This window comes from Truncatella angustata (assembly GCF_020726525.1).
Source record: "Truncatella angustata strain MPI-SDFR-AT-0073 chromosome Unknown BKA67scaffold_15, whole genome shotgun sequence".
In the NCBI taxonomy this organism is placed as follows: Eukaryota; Fungi; Ascomycota; class Sordariomycetes; order Amphisphaeriales; family Sporocadaceae; genus Truncatella; species Truncatella angustata.
The window spans coordinates 389,047-408,811 of record NW_025763395.1 but is presented as its reverse complement, the minus strand read 5'-3'; the positions used below and the strand labels follow the sequence as shown (position 1 = coordinate 408,811).

Here is a 19,765-nt window from a genome sequence, read left to right as displayed (position 1 = left end):
CTGAAAAACAGCCAAACTGAAGACCAACATGATCCGCGATTGGCAAGGCAAAAGCGCTGTCTATTGTTGCAATCTGCTATGCACAAATTGTGAACCTAAACAGATTCGGTCAACTGATTGTGGGTGATGCATCGCAACGCATCCAGCCTTGTCTCGGATGTTGCTCTCCTTTCCTCGCTATGTCATGCCCCAACAACCGCCAACCAGTCCAAAGGACCCGGACCGGCTGCACCGAATGCAGGAGGAAGAAAGTGAAGGTATCTCATTGCTAGACTGATTGTTAGACCTGTCCTTTCGCTCACCTTTTCCAAGTGCGACCTGAAACAACCAGTGTGCTCACGCTGCGCTCGGTGGCCTAGCCAATGCAAATATGCCACAAACTTTGTCATTTTCACTCCTCCTGCTGGAACAAGGCAGTCTCCAGAGTCGCGAGCTGAAGCTTCAGATCCTAAGGTTTCATCGTTGGTGGGGGGTTATACACCTAGCCTGCCAAAATGTCTTCCCGATTGTCCATCGCCGTATCTGCAACATCCTCAATTGCGCTTCTTTATGCATCATTTTGCAACCCAGACATGTGACACCTTGTTTCCCTTCGCTCCGCCGCAGTTCGGCGACCGTCTCATCAGGACCGCCATTTACACACCACACTTGCTATACGCTGCTTTGACGGCTTCTTGCAGCCATCACACGCGTTTAGTGTTAGATGATCCGCAGAGGGCAGACCTCCTCAAGTCGAGGTTTACCAACTTAGCGATTACGAATCTTAGGAAAAGCTTGGAAGAGTCTGCCGGATGTCCAGACTTGTCATCTGCTTTAACAGCCATGATGCTGTGTACGAATGACGTCTGTCATGGGGACCGGCAGCTTTGGAAGACACATTTACATGGAGCCAGAGATATCCTCACCGTCCTGCTCGGAGATACGACTGGTGTTGATGAGACCTTCACGTCGTATCTGGTCAAATGGTACTCAACTCTGGACATCGCAGCCATTCTCTCTGGACGTTCTGACAGCTCTGTGTCAAATGGCCGATACTGGCCACTCACAACTATTGTCAAAACGCTGCACCTTGATACTGCATATGTGGACAATATTTGCGGCTACTCGATAGAGTTATGGCCGTTTCTCGCTCGTCTAGGAGCATTGATTCACAAATGCGAGTCACAGATTCGCCTTACCACTGGTGTGGGCAAACCTGGAACAACCGCCCCAGTAGACAGCCGGGGGGATCTTGAGACCAAAGCAATCGAGGCTGGCATCACGGCACTTGTGTATCGCCCAGCGTCGGAAGAGACCCATCGGCTGCTCGGAGAACTAAAAGCTGAAGAGCTTCGCTGGACGCACGCCGCCTTCGTCTACACTGCACTTTTACACCTACATCGCCGCGTCCTGCTTCTTCCTAAAACCCACGAGAAAGTCAGAACAGACATAACGAACATCTTAAATTGTATTCGACAAATCAATTCGGCTTCATCCGCAAATATTCTTATTCTTTGGCCGATCTTTAGTACTGGCTGCGACACAGACATACCGCAAGAGAGGGCTTTTGTTAAAGGCAGGATGATGGAGATGAAGGTCCTCGGTCTGGGAAACTTCTCACGAGCTCACGATGTCATGGTAGCATACTGGGACTCGGGAAGTAGCTTGCACTGGAACGATTTTATCGCTCACAATCACTTCGATATAGTTTTGTTCTAAGCAGATACTAGTGGAAGCTTTCCGTACCCGTCCAACATGAAACGCTCCAGGGCTTGGAGGCCATCAACCAACACTTCATGTTCCGAGACATAACCTATACGGATATATCCTCGAAAGTCAACGCCGCCGCCGAAGCATCGACTCGCCGGCACAAACATGACCCCGGTCTCTCCTTGCAAGCGCTTACAAAACTCAACATCGTCAATAACCTTGCCTTGCCGATCAAGCATTTTGACCAGCAGTGTCGTCCCTGCCTTTGGAGCGACCCATCGAAATGCCCAGCTGTATTCTTCGAGGAAGGCTCTCAGGACTTGGAGATTCTTTCTGGCCAGTTCAACGTTGCGTTGAAGCAGTGCTGTCAGTGTAGGCTTTGTGAGAGCAAACGTGGCGACCTGATCGTCCAGTTGACTGACGGAGATGGTAGTATAGTCGCGGCACGAGTAGCAAGCTCGCATGATCTCAGAGCTTCGAGTGGCAATCCAACCCAATCGAATACCGGCCAGACTGAAGGCCTTGGACATGGAGCCAGTGGCTATTGTTTTTTCGTATCCTAACGACAAGATAGACGGTGGGTTTTCCTGCTCATCTGCGTCTAGTGAGTGAAACAAGGGTCTGTACACCTCGTCGCTGAGAATTGTGATATCATGCTCTTGGGCAATGTCGACAACACCTTGCAACACGGCTCGAGATTGCACGGCGCCTGTTGGATTTTGAGGGTTGCTGGATTATGGTCAACACCCGTGCGTCTTCGTGAACCGAGAAGCTTGGGTTTGACTTACTTGATGATGATGAGTTTGGTATTGGCCTTGATCATTCCGCGCAGCTCGTCGAGATCCATCCGCCAGTCGCTCTCCTCCTTTGCTTTCCACAGACTGACCTCAGCGCCAAGGGATGTAGGGACTGTGTAGAGCTGCTGGTATGTAGGATAATGGCAGATGACGTGATCGCCAGGTCCGACACAGGTGTATAAAGCTAGAAAATTGGCTTGGATGGCACCATTCGCCACGAGAACGTCCTGAGGAGAGAGCGGCTCGCAGGAACCCGAAGCATAGAGGTCACCGATTCGGGATCGCAGGCCTTCTGATCCAGGGATGTCGCCATATATCAATTTTCTGGAAGGACTGATGATGTCTGTCAACGTGACAGAACTACCAGATAGCTTGATGAGGTCGTCCAAGGATATCGAGGCGCAGCACGTCTCAGCGAGATTGTACTTGGCGCTTTGTTCATAATCGTCCATCCACTATAGCAATGCCCCATCAGTGCACGATCACTCAGTAGTCGCGGGTAGGTATGGCGCAAACTTACTCGTTCAACGGCGAACTCGTCAATTCGAACCATGTTTGCGACTTGCAAGGTGTTTCAAAAGGATATTGGGTAAATTTGGGCATCTGTGTCAACCTTTTGAGACAATCCGGCCCTTTTAAGTTGCCCGGACTCTGTTGAGCAGAACCACACATAATCCCTGATTTGATGTCGCGAGTCACTATGCGGGTTGGGCAGAGTCATGATTGGCTGCGTCGCCTAACTATCCCCAAAGGGTAATGGTATGGGGGAAGTGTCAAGTTTAAACAACGGACAAAGTGCCTCATTATGTACTACCATCCGTGGCCTCCTATAACAGAGAAAAACTTGTCAAACGAGGCTCTTCTGTCGGATCTATGGCCCAAGTCTTCGAGCCAAGTCCCGGTCATCTAGGTATTGGATATGCGACAACTAAATAGAGACAGAAGACTAAGGAGCACCCCACCCACCGCCAACCACGTAGATGTTCACATCGACATTCTTGGCGTGGAGCACTCGAGAACTCAACTACGATTCAACAAGGTCTCCAAATATCAGAAAGACACGGCATCATCAAAGATGGACTGCGTACACATCAAAAGGCGTTTTTATTTACGACGAGATAAATATATACAGGTACAACCCTAGTCGGGCGCAAAGAATGTAACTCAGTCTCAACGATGCAGGCAGGCAAAGCTGTTTCCACTCCCGGAAGAGATCACAACCACTCGTTACAAGGTACCGAAACCAGCGGAGGAGGACAGGGCAGAAACGCTGGAGGCGGAATCGGCGGTAGCCAGAGTGTAGCTGCTGAACTTGGACAGGACGGAGCTGTCGGAGCCGGTCCAGGACCCGGAGTTGCTGAAGCTGTTGGCAACGCACACGCGGCCGATGGAGGAGGAGCACGAGGAGGCGGCGGAAGAGTCGTTGACAGCGTACAGAGCACCGTCGTCGCCGGTCTCCTGGGGCACGTCGACGTCGGAGAAGACATTGCCCTCGGCCAAGACGTAGGCACCAGAGGCGATCTCGAAGGCGTGGCCGCTGGAGTCGGTGTCGGCCCAGAGGTTGTTGACGGCGTGGAGGAGGGTGGAGCCGGCGACCTTGGGGCCACGGCCGGAAGTGTGGTGGATGTAGTTGTTCTTGAAGGTGACGAAGTCGGCAGAGCCGTCGAAGTAGATGGTCCAGTAGTGGTAGCCGTCGCAGGTGGCGGACCAGTCACTCTCACCGTCGAAGTCGCAGTTGGAGATGGTCACGCTGCCGCTGGCGGCAGTACCGAGGACGAGGTGCTGGCGGCCGATGGCAGAGGTCTGTCTTCATGTTAGCTAGGCGTGCATCGTAGTTCTGACAGAGAGGTACGTACGGTAACGTGGTCGATCCAGACCTTGTCGCAGTCGGCCAGAGTGATGGCATCACCACCCCAGACTATGAAGCTATGTCAGCAAACTCTTCGAGGGAGGAAAAGAGGTTAGGAGGGAGTGGAGACGTACCGTATTGAGGGTTCAAGTTGGTGATCTTGATGTTCTGGATAATGATGTTGCTGGCGCCGCCGGCGATTCTCAGACCCTTACCGTTGAGGATACCGGAAGAGCCCGAGCCGATGAGGGTCTTGTCGGAACCGACGGTGATACCCTCGATGGCGGCATTGTCGTAGGAGACGGAGACGGTGGGAGCGTCGGCCTGGTAGTTGGTGCACCAGTCGTTCTGGTTGATGGCAAGCTGGCAGGCGGAGGCGGTACCCCAGGGGGCACAACCGGTGGAGGTGGTGGTACCCTCAGTGCCGGTGAAGTCGAAAGTCTTGGTCAAGACAATGACGCGAGCCTCGTCATCTCCGAGGTAGGAGATCAGCTCGTCGGTGGTGTCGGGGTAGACTGCCGTGGCGGAACCACCACCAGTGACACCGGAGGCGAAACCTTCCGCAGAACCGGAAACGCTGACGGTAGCAGCTTGTGCCAGACCTGCAAGGGCCGCAAGTTTGAAGATGGCTGAGGAGACCATGATAGGCGAGCTGCAGCGATGAAAGAGTGAAAAACTGGAAAGACGAAGAGAGTATAACCAGTGGAAATCGCTAGCCCGCAGCGGTGAATGAATGGGTGGTAGAGAATGAGGTGATGATTTCTTCCCAGTAATTGAGCCTCATGGCCGCTTATATGTCTCCTGCGAGTTCTTCACCATGATCCTCAAAAGGGCATTGTGGTACCCATCCGGATGCGGACATCATGAACAGCGGAGCCGGCAATCCCAGCTCGGAAATGGCTGTACTCTATCCCATCTTTCCTCTGCCCACAACGTCCATTTTTCCTGTTGGTGCGTTTGATGGTGACAACTAGAATGGTGTTGAGATTCTGCGCTCCATCAACAGGGTCTACGCTCCCAAGTACGAGATAAAACGATGCATAACAATAAACATGCCACCACTTTGCACCGTAGTAGGTAAAAGATGTACGGGCCTGGTGGGTAAACCGCGTCAGTCAACGGTTTCAGCCTTGTCCTGTGTTCCACTTTCAATCTGGGAGTTGAGGCTCGTCCCTGGCCTACCCGCGCAAGAAAAACCCCCGCTTAAAGTGCCAAGCATGCAGGTGCCGGGCTTTGGTGTCCTGGTGCGCGTATTCAATATACAGGCCACTATATATTCGAAGATCCGAATGTTAGCACAGTACTCCACATACGCAAAGGCGAGAAGGGGTGCTAAAAATATTCCGTAGAAAGCGCTAACCTCCCAACTTTCGCTACCTACTGTACTACTACATAGTATGCAGTCAGGGGTGGGTGGACGCGTTGCGGGGCCAAACACAGTGGCCATTCGTCATTTGGCTCTAGCACATTACGGTTCGTGTGGACCTGCTTATATGCTCGTTACCTCGAACGAGCGAATGAAAAGTCCGTGTCAATTTGACCCTGGGATCGAATCTCTGTATATACCTGCAGGTTACGCACGCGATCTTGGCACTCGCCTCGAGTTTCTCGCCTGCAGGCTTGGCGCGCACTACTGCTCGACTGCTGCGAGAGCACACAGCCTGACAGCACTCTTCATGACACCACGGCTCGGCACTTCGCGGTCATCAACAACTGAACACTATGCCCGACCCGGCTTCGTGCTGGAGTGGGCTGTTTACATGACATTTCTTGGCGTTTGACGATGATTATGGACTCTGGATTTCCGGATTCTGGAAGACGACCTGGTCTTCTGCGTCGAGACGCTTCGACACTTTTGAACCCCACATCTCGGACGGTCTCCGCCAAAAAAATACTGCCCTGCTGGTCAACACCGCCGGCTGCAGTTTTCAGTTCTCAGTTCTCAACAGGCAGACGAACTCCAGGTGGTGGAACAACCACCCCTGGAGCTCACTGTACGTAGAAGAGGCCTGATTTCCCACAATTTCGATGAATTGGAAACCGAACGTCGACCGGCTCGACCGTGTACTAGGCGCCAGTCGAGATATTGGGCACCACTTACGTCGTCTCTCACGTACTGCAATGTCACCTTGCCTGTCGGTGAATTTGACGCCCCTGCGACTTCGAGAGAATTACTACCTTACACAGGTGTTTCGATCGACCACTTCAGTCACAGAGTCTACCAAAAACCTACCATAGTGACTTAACAAGGCCATGAATTACAGTAGCACCTGCAGCATGACCACTTCACCTATCCACTCCAAGCCTGGGAGTTCCCCACCAATCATGCCGTCACCCACCTGGAAATCCAGCCGAGCCCACGATGTCATGAAGATATTTCTTTATGTAATTGCATACGCACAACGAATATGTACAATATTTTGCAGCAGTCATCTATCAGCATCTCTGGAGCAAATGCAGCACTAGTGGTTTAGTGGTAAAATCCATCGTTGCCATCGATGGGCCCCGCGTTCGATTCGCGGCTAGTGCAGCGAATTCTTTTTGGCGGGGTTCCTCGCTCGATTACTACGTAGTCGGTGCTGGACGACCTTTGATGTGGTACCTCAGCTATTCTGAGGGATTCCTGAAGGCTATCTATCTATCAAGGGTGGATTGTGCACCTCAGGCATCTACCCAACTGGTGGCACCAGGCAACCATTCACCTTTCCCCCCAATGGCCAGAGGCCTTTGCCACTCAGAATGCTGCGACGCACAACTCGTTATACCGACTGATTCGCAGGAGGATGTGAGGCGCAGCAATGCGACTCGTTCTGTCAGGTGCAATGTTCTGCCTACATAAATATATTATTGCCTCTAGGCCCACCCACATCATCTTTTCGGACTCGAGCAACTAAGAGGTACTGTCCGGCTGAGTCTGGCGGCTATCATGTTCTTGTCCCACCAAGTACACGCTACAACAAGAACATCATCCGAAACAATGGAATTGAGTCAGAAGTCAACTGATTCTGAATCATTGAAAAAATGGTATCAGGAATACACGAGTCTAGATAGCCGCATGACGACGCCTGAATCTGACGTCATAATCGCGGTCCATGCCGACGACCTGGATCACGATCAGATTGAGTGCCAGGTGCAACTTCTAGTATCGACTACACATGTTGATAACGGATTCTGTACCAAATGTCAAGACCTGCTGGACCACTGGCCAGATCTTGGAAAGAAAGAATGGGACCACGGTATCGGTAGACCCGTCAACACCTTCGAGGTTGAGGCGGCAACCAGGCTGGGCTGTAAATTCTGCGCATACCTCTTGTCCCGTCTCACAAAAGAGGGACTCATTGATGTGTTTCGCAAAATCGAGACTCGACTTCGGCTTCTAAGTAGCAACGAATGCGCATCACTGTCCATACAGAACTGGGGCAATACGAGAAACCCACTGCTACTGTGGCTCAATTGGCCTGGAAAAGTGACAAAGGACTGCAACATGCCCGGAGTAGTTGCAAAATTCCAGTCGCATTACCTGGGCCCTTCAGGTGAGTCTCAAGTCTAGTCGATTATCGTATCACTAAGACCACAAAGACAACTTGTGGCAACGGCAGGTTGAGCCCTTGAGTCTTGCAAAATTATGGCTGGACGATTGCTTGCAATCCCACGAGCAATGTCGCAATAAAAAACATTACGCTATGCCTACGAGACTACTCTCAATTGGCAACAGCACAACTAAGCTGGTAGAAACCGCAGCTCTGCAAACAGCCCCTCGATATGCCACTTTGAGTTACCGCTGGGGCGATCAGCAGTTTACCACACTCACATCAGACAACTACGACTTGTTCCTACGTGGTATTGCAAACGAGAACTTACCTCAAACCTTTCAGGATGCCATACATATCGCGCGGCGGTTGGGCCTAGATTTTATCTGGATCGACGCACTCTGCATCATTCAAAAGCAAAGCGACAGCCATGACTGGCTTAGGGAGAGTGGACGCATGCGATCCGTCTACGGCGGTGCCTGCATCGGCCTCGCCGCTTCCACTGCGACCAACGTTCACCAAGGCTGTCTTACCACGCAAGCGCACTACTCTGGCGGGTTCTGTGCGCGTGTCACAACAAGTGAACTCTGTCGTGTACAGAATTTCCATTGTCAAGCGGTCTATGAAGAATCCTCCATGGATACCCATTTGGCACACAGAGCATGGGCATTTCAGGAGAAACTTCTACCGGCGCGCACGATTCGATTCGGCACAAACGGTCTGTTCTGGGAATGTCGGACAATGATCAGATCCGAATTCCAACCTGACGGGTTCCCTGGCAAGCTCGGCTCACACATGGTGTGTCCAGAAGATAAGGCGTGGTACTGGCCTGACGTTATCCGGTACTATTCCGCCGCCAGATTGACTTGGGATTCTGACCGGCTGCCTGCACTATCCGGCATTGCGAGTCGACAGTATGAGGTCACGTCCGACGACTATCTCGCGGGATTGTGGAGGAAACAGCTTATCATGCAACTTTGCTGGGAAATATGGCTTCCGGAAGATAGATATGATCGTCCAGACCTGGGCATACCCACTTGGTCGTGGGCGTCTGTCAAGGGCCAAACCTGGTACTGGACATGGGACGACAGCCCGAAAACTGTACAACAACACGCCTTCGTCGTCGATGCGCAGATAACACTTGCAACTCCCGACCCGTTCGGTGCGGTCACTGGTGGTGAAGTGTCTATTAAATGCTCTGGCCTAGTCCATGGACGCCTTGAGAGAGCTTCCAAACCTGTGCGAGGAAACTCAAGGGGGACGACCACCGAGACTGTGCGTGTCGAGGGGATAGAATGCACATTCCCAGTTGTCTTGGACTGCCTGGACGACGTCTCCGTGTCGAACGGCGACCCTGTCTATTTACTTGTCGTCATGCAAGGCGAGACGGGGAGCTGCTATGGGTTTCCGAAACCAGAATATCGCAATAAGCCGCAACTCGAATGGGAAGAATCATTGTCTGCTGAGGAGTTCGACAATACATACGAATACTGGCCGGAGTTGACGTTCTGCGGTATTGTATTGGCCAAACGTGATGAAGGTTTCTTTCGCCGGGTCGGGGCATTCAACTTCAGGCACCAGCCCGAAATAGAGGACTCAGCAGACTCGTGTGAACAAAATCTCTGTTTTTATCATGAATTTGTGCCGGTCCTGGACAGGATGGGCGCTTCCACAGCAGATTCTGTACACACCGAGGTCTCTTCGAATCCTCAGCATACGGAATCGCCGTATCTAATTACGATTGAATGAATATGCGCAGTTGGACAGCAGGTATTTTATTGTCATGACAAAATCTAGTAAAAATGCAAAGGCTTTCTTTCCCATAGAGATTGACCACTGCTCAGACATGTATGATATCTGAGTTGTTCTAAAACCAGCCACAAGCTTGAAGCCCTCCAAATAGAGAAACAATCTAGTTATATTGCCCATTAAATAGTCGTGCGAAGCCTAGTACACGAGGGCAATCTGTGAGGAGACAATCTGCCCTGCCTGCGGTAGAACCAGTACGACACGGAAACTGCGCCCTTCCCTGATCCAGTAGGTTGATGGTCAACCGTCCCGGTTCGGAGTGAGAGGTAAAATTTGACTGCAGAGAAGACAAAAAGGCAGGTGGCCACGAATATGGATCCAGTTCGAGACCATGGTTCTGGTGGGATAAGCTTATCTTTCCAAGTACCTCGGTAGCCACTCTTTCAATAGCGAAGACAGTTGTTTATGCAATACAAGTCACTGAGGTTTTCGAGGAGGTGGTTTGGTTATAACATTGCATTAACGATTGAAACATTAACAGTAGTCTATAAGATATGCCCGACTCCGACCAATTTCCCTCCACAAGGCGCCTTTCTGAATTCGACCAAGCACAAAAAGTTCAATGAGTGTGATTCCCTAAGAGGACTACTGGTACAGTAGGAAGAAAGTTATTGTGTGTCTGTGCGGGCTTTGGGAAAAGCCGCCCGAGACAAGTTTAAGAGCTGCAGAAAGACCAAGAGGATTCGACACCGTAGAAGTGGCTAGAGGACCAACCAGGGACAGAGACAGCAACTTTGGAGTCGTACTGCTGGGCGAAGAGCTTGCAGTAGGTACCCTGGGCAACACCGTCCTGGGTCAGCATGAAGGCGTTGAAGAAGTTGCACTTGTTGGGGTTGTATCCAAACAAGCTGAGGATGGTAGAGAGGAGGCCGGCCTTCTTGTTGATGGCGTTCTGAGCAGTGGCGTAGGTGGCGCAGACGTTGACATCGAAGACACCCTTGAACATCTTCTCACCGAGGCAGGTGCGAGGGTGATCGTGGATACCGGAGCACTTCTGGGGCTTGGTCCAGCCGGGAGGAGTAACAGGGGTGGTGTTGTTGGTCTTCTCGTAACCGTTGGAGCCGGTGATGACAACACTGAAGCCGCTGCGGGTCTCGCCAGTGTTGACAGCGGCGCCGGGCTGGACACCAGATCCCCAGAGAGTGCACTTGAAGTTGGTGATGGAAGGAACATCATTGCCGGTGCAAGAGCACTGGTCAGGGTTGAACTGGGGGTCACGCTCGACGTAGATGTTGAAAGCGGTGCAAAGGCTGGTGGAGTCACACTTGGCGGCACAAGTAGCGACATCATAGCTCTGGAGAGTATAGAGACCCATGTAGCTGTTGGCGTTGACGGCGGCATTCAAGTCAGTGAAAGTGGAAGCGTAACCAGAGGGAGCGGCGGCGCTCTTGGCGAGCTTGTGGTAGACATCATTGACCAAGAAGGCGTCAGAAGTATCGGGGGTGGTCTTGGGGCCGTATCCGTCAGGCTGAGCAGCGCAAGGATCCTCAGGGTTGATGAATCCACAGTAGGTGCCGACCTCGTAAGGAGTAGGGCAAGCAGTGTCAGAAGTGAAGGCGAATGTGTTGGTCCAGCTCACAGGAGTGCAGCTCGAAGGGGCGACGTTGTAGCTGGTAGCAAGCGAAGTGGTAGCAGGAGCAGTGGTGACCACGGCAGTAGCAGTAGTAGTAGCATAAGCAGTGGTTGAGACAGCCTTGGCTGTGCTGGTGGAAGACTTGCTGCTGCTAGAGCTGCTGTAGCTCGAGCCACACCAGCCGAAGCCGAAGAAGCAGAAAGTGCGCTTGTCGAGGTTGGCAGAGTCGATGCTGCGCTTCTCAGCAGTAACAGCGCTAGCGGTGGCTACACCAGTAACGGCAGCGACAGCGCTGGCTGAGGCGGATGCGGCATTGTAAATACCGGTCTCTTGAACGGCGGCAGGGTCAGGGCCAGTGACCGAAGGGGCGGGAGCGGCGTTGACAATGTCAAAGTTGAGCAGAGCCGGGGCAGGAGAGGCAGCGACGAGGCTGGCAGCTCCGAGAAGAAGGAGTGAGCGAACCATTTTGAAGTTGGTTGGTTGCAAAAGCGTTTAGAGAGTGTATCACTAAAGAATGAGTGAACGAATGAATGAATGAATGGGTTTCAGTGAATGTGAGTCAAGAGACTGTTGTTTGTTGTGTGATGAGGAATGGAAGCAACTTGAAGGGAGAAATCATTATTCTATATATACATGATCGAGCTGGCATGTCGGCGGAGCCTCCGGCTGAGGAAGTTTTGAGCATCGTTGTCGCCGAATCAGGAAATGACCCAGTGTCGTGGTCAGGTCGTAGTTAGCCTGCCCGTTGGGATGGCCTCGAACGGTGGAGACGGGAGAGCATCACCGGTTACCACCGCGTGAATGCTTACCTGATGCCTTGGGCTGAGTCTGTGTGTTCGTATATTCAGTTCACAGCCATAGAGTAGTGGCTCGTAGGGAACAGCCGGGTCTACATAGTACAAGTGCTTGTGTATGGCGTCGCGCTAACCAAAGTCAGATCAATTTAGACTTATTCGACGATTCCGGATCGCCAGAGCGCACCGACGGCGCATAGACCGGCGGCTGACTAGCTCAGGTACGTAGGTAGTCCAAGCAGACTGCCGGGCGCATTTCAAGATCGGATGGAAGCCGGATGACACCGCCAAACCACCAGGATTGAGGAAACCGCAATTCACACCAACCCGAAGTGGTGTCTCCACGGCAGATACGAAAGAGGTCACCACAAGCGCAGGGGCACTGCATTAGGCTCAACGCATGGAGCTGCACGTTGAAAGTGTCTTCGTGGGCGTTGATGAGAGCTCTACGGATCCGGCAGAGGAAACGCCGAATCAAACATCGCGGCATAGCTGCTGGTCTGATAAGTACAGCTCACACTATCTGTCAGGGATGATGAGCGATGGGAGACATCAGACGCCAAGCAAGTAGATATAACCGGAGTGTCCTGTGGGAGAGACATTGCCACGAGCAAAAACGCAGCAAAAACGTGGGAGGCTGCCGAAGAGGCCGGTTAGCGTCGTGAGCGTAAAGGCATGTGGATAGCGTGTTTGTCGGGAAATTAAACATGGCCCATTTATCCGCGCGCCAGCGGCAGCCCACCAAAATAGCTTCCGCAGCTGAGATCGGGAGAACATCACCGCAAGCCTCTTGAGATCGTTGCAGGTGCTTAAGGTTAGACCGGACGAAAACGTGTGCCAAGGAAGGCGTCCATGGCCATATGATGAAGATTTGATTTTCAGAGACAACGGCTTCAGATACCCCGACCCAGAACACCGGGTTCGAAATCAAACTTTATGTGCCCAATTGCACAGCCGTAGTTTTTACCCATCTTTGGACATGATGAGGACCATCGTTTCCCATCCAGGTGGGAACCACGATAACCTGAGAATTATTTGTCACCACTGGGGAACCTATCTGCACTCTTGGGGCGATGAATTTGAAGCCTTGGCACTATGAGATCCAAGTGGTGCGCCTTGCGGCTAGGCGCAGGCTTTTTCAACACGTTGAACTAGTCCTGAGACATTGACACTAAGCCCGTCAGACGAGTAGCTCAAATGAGACATCTTTGCAGTTCTATCGAGTCACGTTGAGTCAGTGCTCGTGCTAATGGGTCACAACGCGGCGTGGTCGTTTGCTGACAATGGACGGCATTCACGAGACAGCCGACTCCTTGGATGGCCTCGCCATAGCAATTCTTTAGGCGCGACGAGTATCAGTAATCTCGTCGTCTAAGCGCACGAAGAGAGCGCACGAGGAGCACACGTGGAGCTTACCCGACAATTAAGATTTGATATCGGCCATGCTACATAGTAAGCGAAAAGTCCGACTACAGGTTTTGAGCATCGTCTAAATCATCTCTTTTTATGGAAGTAATTAGCCGCGAGAAGGATGCCGACCACCACGTACCCCACTCTCCGCACTTCCTATAGTTTTCTGATCCGCACACTCAAAAGAAAAAATTGTCATGGTCAAGTTTGTTGTCTCAGTCGGAGGTTCGGCCGCACACGAAAACCTCCCTAAAGTGCTCTGCCAACGGAAGGATTTCCCCCGCCTACCAGATTCCTCTCTTTTGTCTCGTCCCTCATCACCAACGACTAGCAAGAAGTCTTCAATAGCCAAATTATAGTCGAAGGACGCCAAAGTTGACTCGCCACAAGTCACTTCTTGATCGACGACAGAGTTGTAAAACAAAAGCCCCATACCTGGGGAGTGTGCAAGTGTCATTAGAAAACTCTCCCTGTGAACCATTCCATTAGGGTGTGTTCAATGGATCACGGATCTGCAGAAAGTAAACAACTGTATCAATCCACTTTCTATGGCTGATTCCATCTACTTTTTGACAGGCTCGGGATATGAGACCTCGAGACCTTAGCATATCCGCATTATCTGGCCTGCTATGCAACAAGCATGGTACCGGTACCGAAAATAGATTTGACTACATACAACAGGCCATTTCGTATGGCTAATGCAGTGGTTGACGGACATGAAGACATCAGCACCGTATCATCTCAGTACGAGCACACCTCGCTGATTGTCAGCGGCGAGGGTCCGGGTAGCAGGAATCATCCCATCATGATCAAATATATTGACATCGGGACGTTATCTCAGGTACCTTCGCAGCACTTCTAGTTTGCCCAAGCGCATGACACGACCTGAGCCGAAGTAGTCCTCCAGCCAGTATTCAATCACCTCGCAAATTTTTTGGATAGTCAATTTACTCGTCATCCATACGAGCTACATGCTTCAAAAGAAAGGCGAGTTTTGCCAAAGCTCTCTGGGTCGCAACAGCCGTCCTAGTGCTCGAGTCATGTTCGTCCCCAGGAACATCGTGACGGGAAATGTAGGTTGGCATAAGCACCATTCTGAAGGACGATCTGCACATGATCGGTGGTGCCGTAAGCATAGTAGTGTGTCCAAGGCCCGATAATCTTCGTACCCAGGCGGTCCATAGCACTAACGGACAACCTGTACGTATTTAGTAGCCTCTGGTGCTAAATCACTGACTGACAAGATTTGAATCTCGGAATGCTACGCTTCCACACAGAATGTTGCGATTCTATTGAGAAGTTCCGTTGACACTCTAGTCGATAGCGACGTGGTGACAAGTTTGGCACGGCTTGAACGGGGTTTAGAATATATCCAAAGGTACAAGGAATTCTCCGGTGGTGTGGCTTTATGAAGACTGCAGTTAAATCTCACTATGCCGGAGTCGTTATCGCTTCATGCTTGAGTACCCGTATGTCAAATTTATGATTTGCCTCAAGGTAGGCCATTTGCACCATCGTTGGCGTAATTCGTACCCATCATGACTGGCAAGTTCAAAGCCAGGGTGGGATCCTGTAAGTGGTGACCGAGATTAATACGTTACCAAAAAGGCCATAGAGGGATTTGCTTACTATGAAGTCAGTATCAAAGCCTAATAAGCCCCAAGAATCAGCCCAGCCATTGTTCGTGTCTTCGGTCCAAGGAGTGCCGACGCCACTCGTCGTTTCTCGGTCTAACGTCTGAATCATGAGCTCCATGCACACTCTTATGCTTTCGATCATTGCGTCCATGATTTTGGGTCTGGGATCCTCAACACCTGACTCGACAGCGTCGATGTGGGCCAAGATTGCCGACAGCTTGATGTAGCGTTTGCAGCTTGGTCGGCCCAGGGCAATGATGTGGCGCAACTGCCCATGGATATGTCTAAGGGTGTCAACGAGTGGTCGTCTAGCCGCCCGAGAGAGCTGGATAAGAGGGTCAGATTTATTGAGTGGATTTTCAGGTGAGTCGCACTCTTCTTCCAATTGAGTTGAGATTTCCAAGCTTAAGGATATAATGATGTCCTGGCCCAGAGGACCTTTGAAGAGCCCACTTCCTCTCATTGCTAAGAGCAAGAATTCGTCCGTGACAGGTGAAGGTAATTGAAGGCTATACACGTGTGATGAAATGATCTGGCAGCATTCCAGGCATGTTTTTCGTGCAAATAAATACCGTGGATCTCTGTGCGCTTGGAGTAGATAGAGTCGAGATATTAACAGTAAGAACCGTCGAATGTAGGAATCCACAAATTTGCGATGGAAGTTCGATGCTCTCGAGTCCGACGAGAAAACGCTCTGGAAGCTTCGCGATACATCGCGACAATGTTGGCTAAGCTCATTCCCAAGTTTGACCGTGTCGTCATAAGAAATTGGGGGATGTATGTTGTTGAGCTTCCGCACGACAAGCAATCGACATTGCAGGGACTTCTGCAGGACCAACGAAACAGACATATCGGTGAACTCGGTCTCAGTCCTCAACTCCGGCAATGTGTCCATTTTGGGTGCTATGTCAGTGTCGTTGATGTTAGACGCCATGCTACTCGTAAAGTCGTCCATCGAGATCAACAGAGGTAAGCTCGAGTCAAGTGATGACATCACCATAATCTCAAGTACAGTTGCCCAGAGTCGTCGTCGCATCTCACGTTGGAATGGGCCTAAAGATGGGAAGGTAGCTGGATCCACGTGCAGTCCGATGGAGAAAGCCAACTTCAGCAACGAATCGGTACTGATGGGAGTGGAACCTCCCAACGAGTTGGAATGTCGCGCGAGGACCATAAGGCAGAAGACCTGCACGCCGTCCATACACATTGCCGCTTTTTCAGTAGGCCCAGTCAACCACCATTGGACAGCCTGGACCCAGGCATGAGCCGGGGTTCGAACACTATCCGATTCCGCTCGATCTGGATGGAAGATGGACCCAATAGTAAGAATCATTAGCAGCTTGAGTAAGAAAGGTTTGGTGCCCAGTTGTTGGTTCTCCCAGAATTGTTGGTAATCTGTTCTGAAAGAAGGAACATGTAAGATCCGGAACATAGGTTCGAATAATCTCAAGTAGTTTTCAACAAGTTGGTCGCATAAGTCTTTCGTCGGGAGCGTATTAAGCAGATCCGGAACAGGATCGACCACATTAGCCGATCGTTTATTCTTGATCTTGATTCGAGTCTTGGATGCATCTTTCACGAGAGTTATGATTTCACCCTGCAACGATGTGGCATACGCAGAGTGCGTTTGAATACTCGCCAGCAATTGGGCCTTTTTGATACCTTCAGTTTGAAATTTCGAAGCAAACTGGGAGATAAGACTTACCTGATCGAAGGCATGCATCCAATGACTTTGACCAAACATCCTCGTCTTGTCGGTCTCTGTACGTAAATGCGGATGAGGTGTCGGATGGGGGCTCGAAGTGGTGGAAGGCCAAGCCTTCCCGGTTGCAAGGCTCAACGAGTGAACCACTGGATCTTGCTCTACACTAGCCGTTACATGGTCTGGTTGTGGTCTCGCACCTCTAGCACCTATTACTTGCGCTGTAGGAGATGTAGAAGTCCTGCTGACGCTAGCATCGTATGTGCATTTCAGGGCCTGTCTAGATGCCTTGCAAGGCCTACACGGAAGCTCTCTATCACACCTGAGTTTCCTTTTCCTACATTGCTCGCAGCTTTCTGAGATGGCTGTAAATGATAGTGCTCAAGCTGGCGACGACATCGGACTGCACTCACTAACGACCCGCCGCCGTCTGCGGACATTGTTCAAAACTTCGGCTTCGGCCATTGCGAGGATCTCGGTGTTCGAAGGGTGTCACAGGAAAAAGAAACAAAGACCGTCGCGTGCTTGGAAGCCTTCAAAACAACCCATATCCATCGAACTCGGGGATTGTGAAACTCGGGTCCGGACTTCAGACGTATTCACCGAGGCCGAGCTTTCAGGATGCTGCGATTGAGGCTTCCGAACTTTCTCAGCGCCAAAAGATGACCAAATGACCTGAGGACACTTGTCGGAAAGCACTAAGGTGAGCAGCCATGCCTGCGTAAATTCCGACACCTGTTACCTAGTAACCTAGTGGAACATCGAGTTAATGGTTCGATGTGATTGACACGCTTGAATAACGTTACCCGAGTCTTCCTTCCTTCCGCCGTAGCAATAGCATTAACTAGGTTAGACTAGTAGCGCAACAAATAATTGGCAACACCTGGAAATTACGCAGAATTCTTGTTCCCTCAGCGGGGCTGTAAATTACTGGCAGTACTGCCTGAAATGATTGGCGCAACATAAACTAGGTTAAGATTGATGACTTCTGTCGTTAACCCGATCGTATCAAACAACAATAAAAACAACAACTCATGCTTGTCCACATCTTGGGAGCTTGTTTTTCGGACCATGTATTGTGGCAAGGATATCTCGAATGGGGTTTTCAGACTCGCCCTAATTCAATCGAGTCAAATATGCCCGTGCCATCTTACATCTGTCCAAAAAAAAAAAAAAAAAGCACTAACATCAACTCCGTAGTCCCCGAGCGCCATTTCCTGCAGCGACTTTCCGGCCGGCTCGTCATCGTATCCATGTGTCGCTGGACTTGTGCTTGTTCGTTCACAGCCAAGCTGTCTGATCTGCCAGAACACCCTCCACCTGGGCGGAGGATGTTACCGTCGCATGAGAGACTCGGCCTTGAGTATGCAGAGTTCTGACCTCCGACTGTTGGCCCCGAGGCTGAGATGATGCCATCCCCGACATCTGTTGTTGTCCGCGCATCGATAGTTGCCATGTATGTTGCTGTTGTCGTAGTAGTAACTGACGATTCTGCCGCTTGATCCGCGCTTCCATCTGCGAGATGCCCGTTTGCTGTGAGATGAAACCCATCGTTTCCATGTCCCCCTGCCGAGACAGCGAGGCGTCCATCAGATCGCACCAAATAAGGATTGCCGCTGTTGACTGGGGACGTTGTCATGAAGTTGGAAATTTAGTGGGGTCGTTGTGCATTGTGGCGATGAATACTTTCAATTGTTCCATGGACGACCTCTGTTCGCTGTATTGGTCAATGGTACAAAATCAGCATTTAGTGTGCATGGCAAGCGGTAAGTTGTGGAGGCTTTACTTGCCATAGAGACGACGGATGCCGTTGACCAATATGACATCTGTGAGGAAGTGACGTGCCATAAGCAACTTGGTGAATTTGGCTAGCACGGAAATCTCATCATTCCACCTGTGGCGAACACTCCAGTCGACGACGTGCCCGACGATATCGTACCAAGTGCTCATACGATGTTGGTCAACTGTTAGAGTCGCGGTTAGCCCAAGATCCTCGGCGGGTCGTGATCTGATATTATCTGAGAATTTGTGAAGTCACTATATCCCACCCGATTTCAAAAAGATTTATGATCACATAATCACGGGTTGTACTCACGAAATCCATCTCCGCTATGAGTCAGGACAGCCTTGGTAATTATGCGACCTAAAATCAAATGCATGTCCTTCATGGTGTATGGATCCTTTGTGGCAATGCCTTTCAATGACTGGAGGATCCCAGGCAAGGTAAGCACCTGCTCATCCAACATCGTGTAGCGCCAGACTCCATCCCATGGTATAACGGCTTGGACCGGCATTCCACCATACCTCACAGGAGCTGAGCTCTGTGTATTGGGCAGCATCTCGTGGGCCGCCAGTACCTGAGGCTGGGAACGCGTTCTACCCATCCTTTTCAGTATTGAAGCACGCTGAGTATTCATTGCTGGTTCGACCGGTGTGGCTGCAGACGGACCACGGTGCACATGAGTTGCTCCCCTATGAGGAGCCGACTGTGCTGGAAGGAAACCCTCTTCCGGAGGTCCTTGTAGTCCTGCAGAAGATTCGGCCGATTGCAGTGGGACATTGGCGGACACTTGCACCGGAAACATATATGCTGCTCGTTGAGAAGACCGCACCGATCTCCGACGGGTGCCTTGCGGCGCCCCGATATTGAATAAAGCTGACATGTTTGGTGCCATAGGTACAGGTGTGGTCTAGTTTCCACGTAGTTCAGATGTGGTGGGACGATTTGGCGACGATTTTATCACTTATGCCTACCACTAACCCGTGTACGCGCTGCGAGTTCATCAAAAAGCTTCTACAGAAGCTTGCAAGTCTGTGAGAATTGTTGGCTCGTGGGCTTGGAGGTGGGCACATTCTTAGTTGCAGCTCAAAGGGGTCGAATTTGCTCATTTGAGAGTCACTGACATGAAGCTAGTGTGGCTGCAGAAACTAAATGCTCAGGCGGTCGGATACGGTCTGCTACGAGCCGGTTGAGT

At 51.1% G+C, this 19,765-nt stretch overlaps 7 protein-coding genes and 1 non-coding gene across 8 annotated transcripts; 3 read left to right on the top strand and 5 right to left on the bottom strand.

Annotated features, from left to right (window-relative positions):
- Positions 1-297: 297 nt before the first annotated feature.
- On the top strand, positions 298-1,698 carry BKA67DRAFT_528729 (fungal-specific transcription factor domain-containing protein; the record flags this gene model as incomplete). The annotated part of the gene is made up of 1 exon (XM_046098978.1): positions 298-1,698. A coding segment is annotated over one exon (1,401 nt), but the record flags the coding sequence as incomplete, so codon positions are not given.
- On the bottom strand, positions 1,612-3,350 carry BKA67DRAFT_145617 (pyridoxal phosphate-dependent transferase). Its single transcript, XM_046095086.1, has 3 exons — positions 3,007-3,350; positions 2,478-2,941; positions 1,612-2,418 (listed from the first exon to the last, which is right to left on the bottom strand). Exons 1-3 carry the CDS (start codon positions 3,037-3,039, stop codon positions 1,695-1,697), a joined length of 1,221 nt encoding a protein of 406 aa, XP_045950908.1. The 5' UTR covers positions 3,040-3,350; the 3' UTR covers positions 1,612-1,694.
- A 363-nt stretch (positions 3,351-3,713) lies between these two features.
- BKA67DRAFT_542737 (pectin lyase A) lies at positions 3,714-4,977 on the bottom strand (the record flags this gene model as incomplete). The annotated part of the gene is made up of 3 exons (XM_046101151.1): positions 3,714-4,289; positions 4,343-4,404; positions 4,470-4,977. 3 exons carry the CDS (start codon positions 4,975-4,977, stop codon positions 3,714-3,716), a joined length of 1,146 nt encoding a protein of 381 aa, XP_045950907.1.
- Positions 4,978-6,794: 1,817 nt separating this feature from the next.
- Positions 6,795-6,865, top strand: BKA67DRAFT_t198. Its single transcript has one exon. It is a non-coding gene; the product is annotated as a tRNA-Gly (tRNA).
- A 447-nt stretch (positions 6,866-7,312) lies between these two features.
- BKA67DRAFT_665579 (heterokaryon incompatibility protein-domain-containing protein) lies at positions 7,313-9,614 on the top strand (the record flags this gene model as incomplete). The annotated part of the gene is made up of 2 exons (XM_046108570.1): positions 7,313-7,868; positions 7,915-9,614. 2 exons carry the CDS (start codon positions 7,313-7,315, stop codon positions 9,612-9,614), a joined length of 2,256 nt encoding a protein of 751 aa, XP_045950906.1.
- A 687-nt stretch (positions 9,615-10,301) lies between these two features.
- BKA67DRAFT_145494 (uncharacterized protein) lies at positions 10,302-12,152 on the bottom strand. Its single transcript, XM_046095085.1, has one exon. It carries the CDS (start codon positions 11,710-11,712, stop codon positions 10,330-10,332), a length of 1,383 nt encoding a protein of 460 aa, XP_045950905.1. The 5' UTR covers positions 11,713-12,152; the 3' UTR covers positions 10,302-10,329.
- A 2,613-nt stretch (positions 12,153-14,765) lies between these two features.
- On the bottom strand, positions 14,766-17,371 carry BKA67DRAFT_145476 (uncharacterized protein). Its single transcript, XM_046095084.1, has 4 exons — positions 17,204-17,371; positions 16,794-17,146; positions 15,081-16,739; positions 14,766-15,021 (listed from the first exon to the last, which is right to left on the bottom strand). Exons 1-4 carry the CDS (start codon positions 17,253-17,255, stop codon positions 14,944-14,946), a joined length of 2,142 nt encoding a protein of 713 aa, XP_045950904.1. The 5' UTR covers positions 17,256-17,371; the 3' UTR covers positions 14,766-14,943.
- A 1,201-nt stretch (positions 17,372-18,572) lies between these two features.
- Positions 18,573-19,453, bottom strand: BKA67DRAFT_665576 (uncharacterized protein; the record flags this gene model as incomplete). Its single annotated transcript, XM_046108569.1, has 2 exons — positions 18,573-18,754; positions 18,886-19,453. The coding sequence occupies 2 exons, from the start codon at positions 19,451-19,453 to the stop codon at positions 18,573-18,575; spliced, it is 750 nt and encodes a 249-aa protein (XP_045950903.1).
- Between the last annotated feature and the right edge of the window lie 312 nt (positions 19,454-19,765).

Bases quoted from the DNA above. Each gene is read 5' to 3' on its own strand.
- BKA67DRAFT_145476 (XM_046095084.1), bottom strand. From the start codon at position 17,255: ATGGCCGAAGCCGAAGTTTTGAACAATGTCCGCAGACGGCGGCGGGTC. The intron at 17,147-17,203 runs GTGAGTGCAGTC...CAGCCATCTCAG, and splicing joins CAGACGGCGGCGGGTCGTTA to AAAGCTGCGAGCAATGTAGG. The intron at 15,022-15,080 runs GTAAGCAAATCC...CACCACTTACAG, and splicing joins GCTTTGATACTGACTTCATA to GATCCCACCCTGGCTTTGAA.
- BKA67DRAFT_145617 (XM_046095086.1), bottom strand. From the start codon at position 3,039: ATGGTTCGAATTGACGAGTTCGCCGTTGAACGA. The intron at 2,942-3,006 runs GTAAGTTTGCGC...GCATTGCTATAG, and splicing joins ACGAGTTCGCCGTTGAACGA to TGGATGGACGATTATGAACA. The intron at 2,419-2,477 runs GTAAGTCAAACC...ACCATAATCCAG, and splicing joins ACCAAACTCATCATCATCAA to CAACCCTCAAAATCCAACAG.
- BKA67DRAFT_145494 (XM_046095085.1), bottom strand. From the start codon at position 11,712: ATGGTTCGCTCACTCCTTCTTCTCGGAGCTGCCAGCCTCGTCGCTGCC.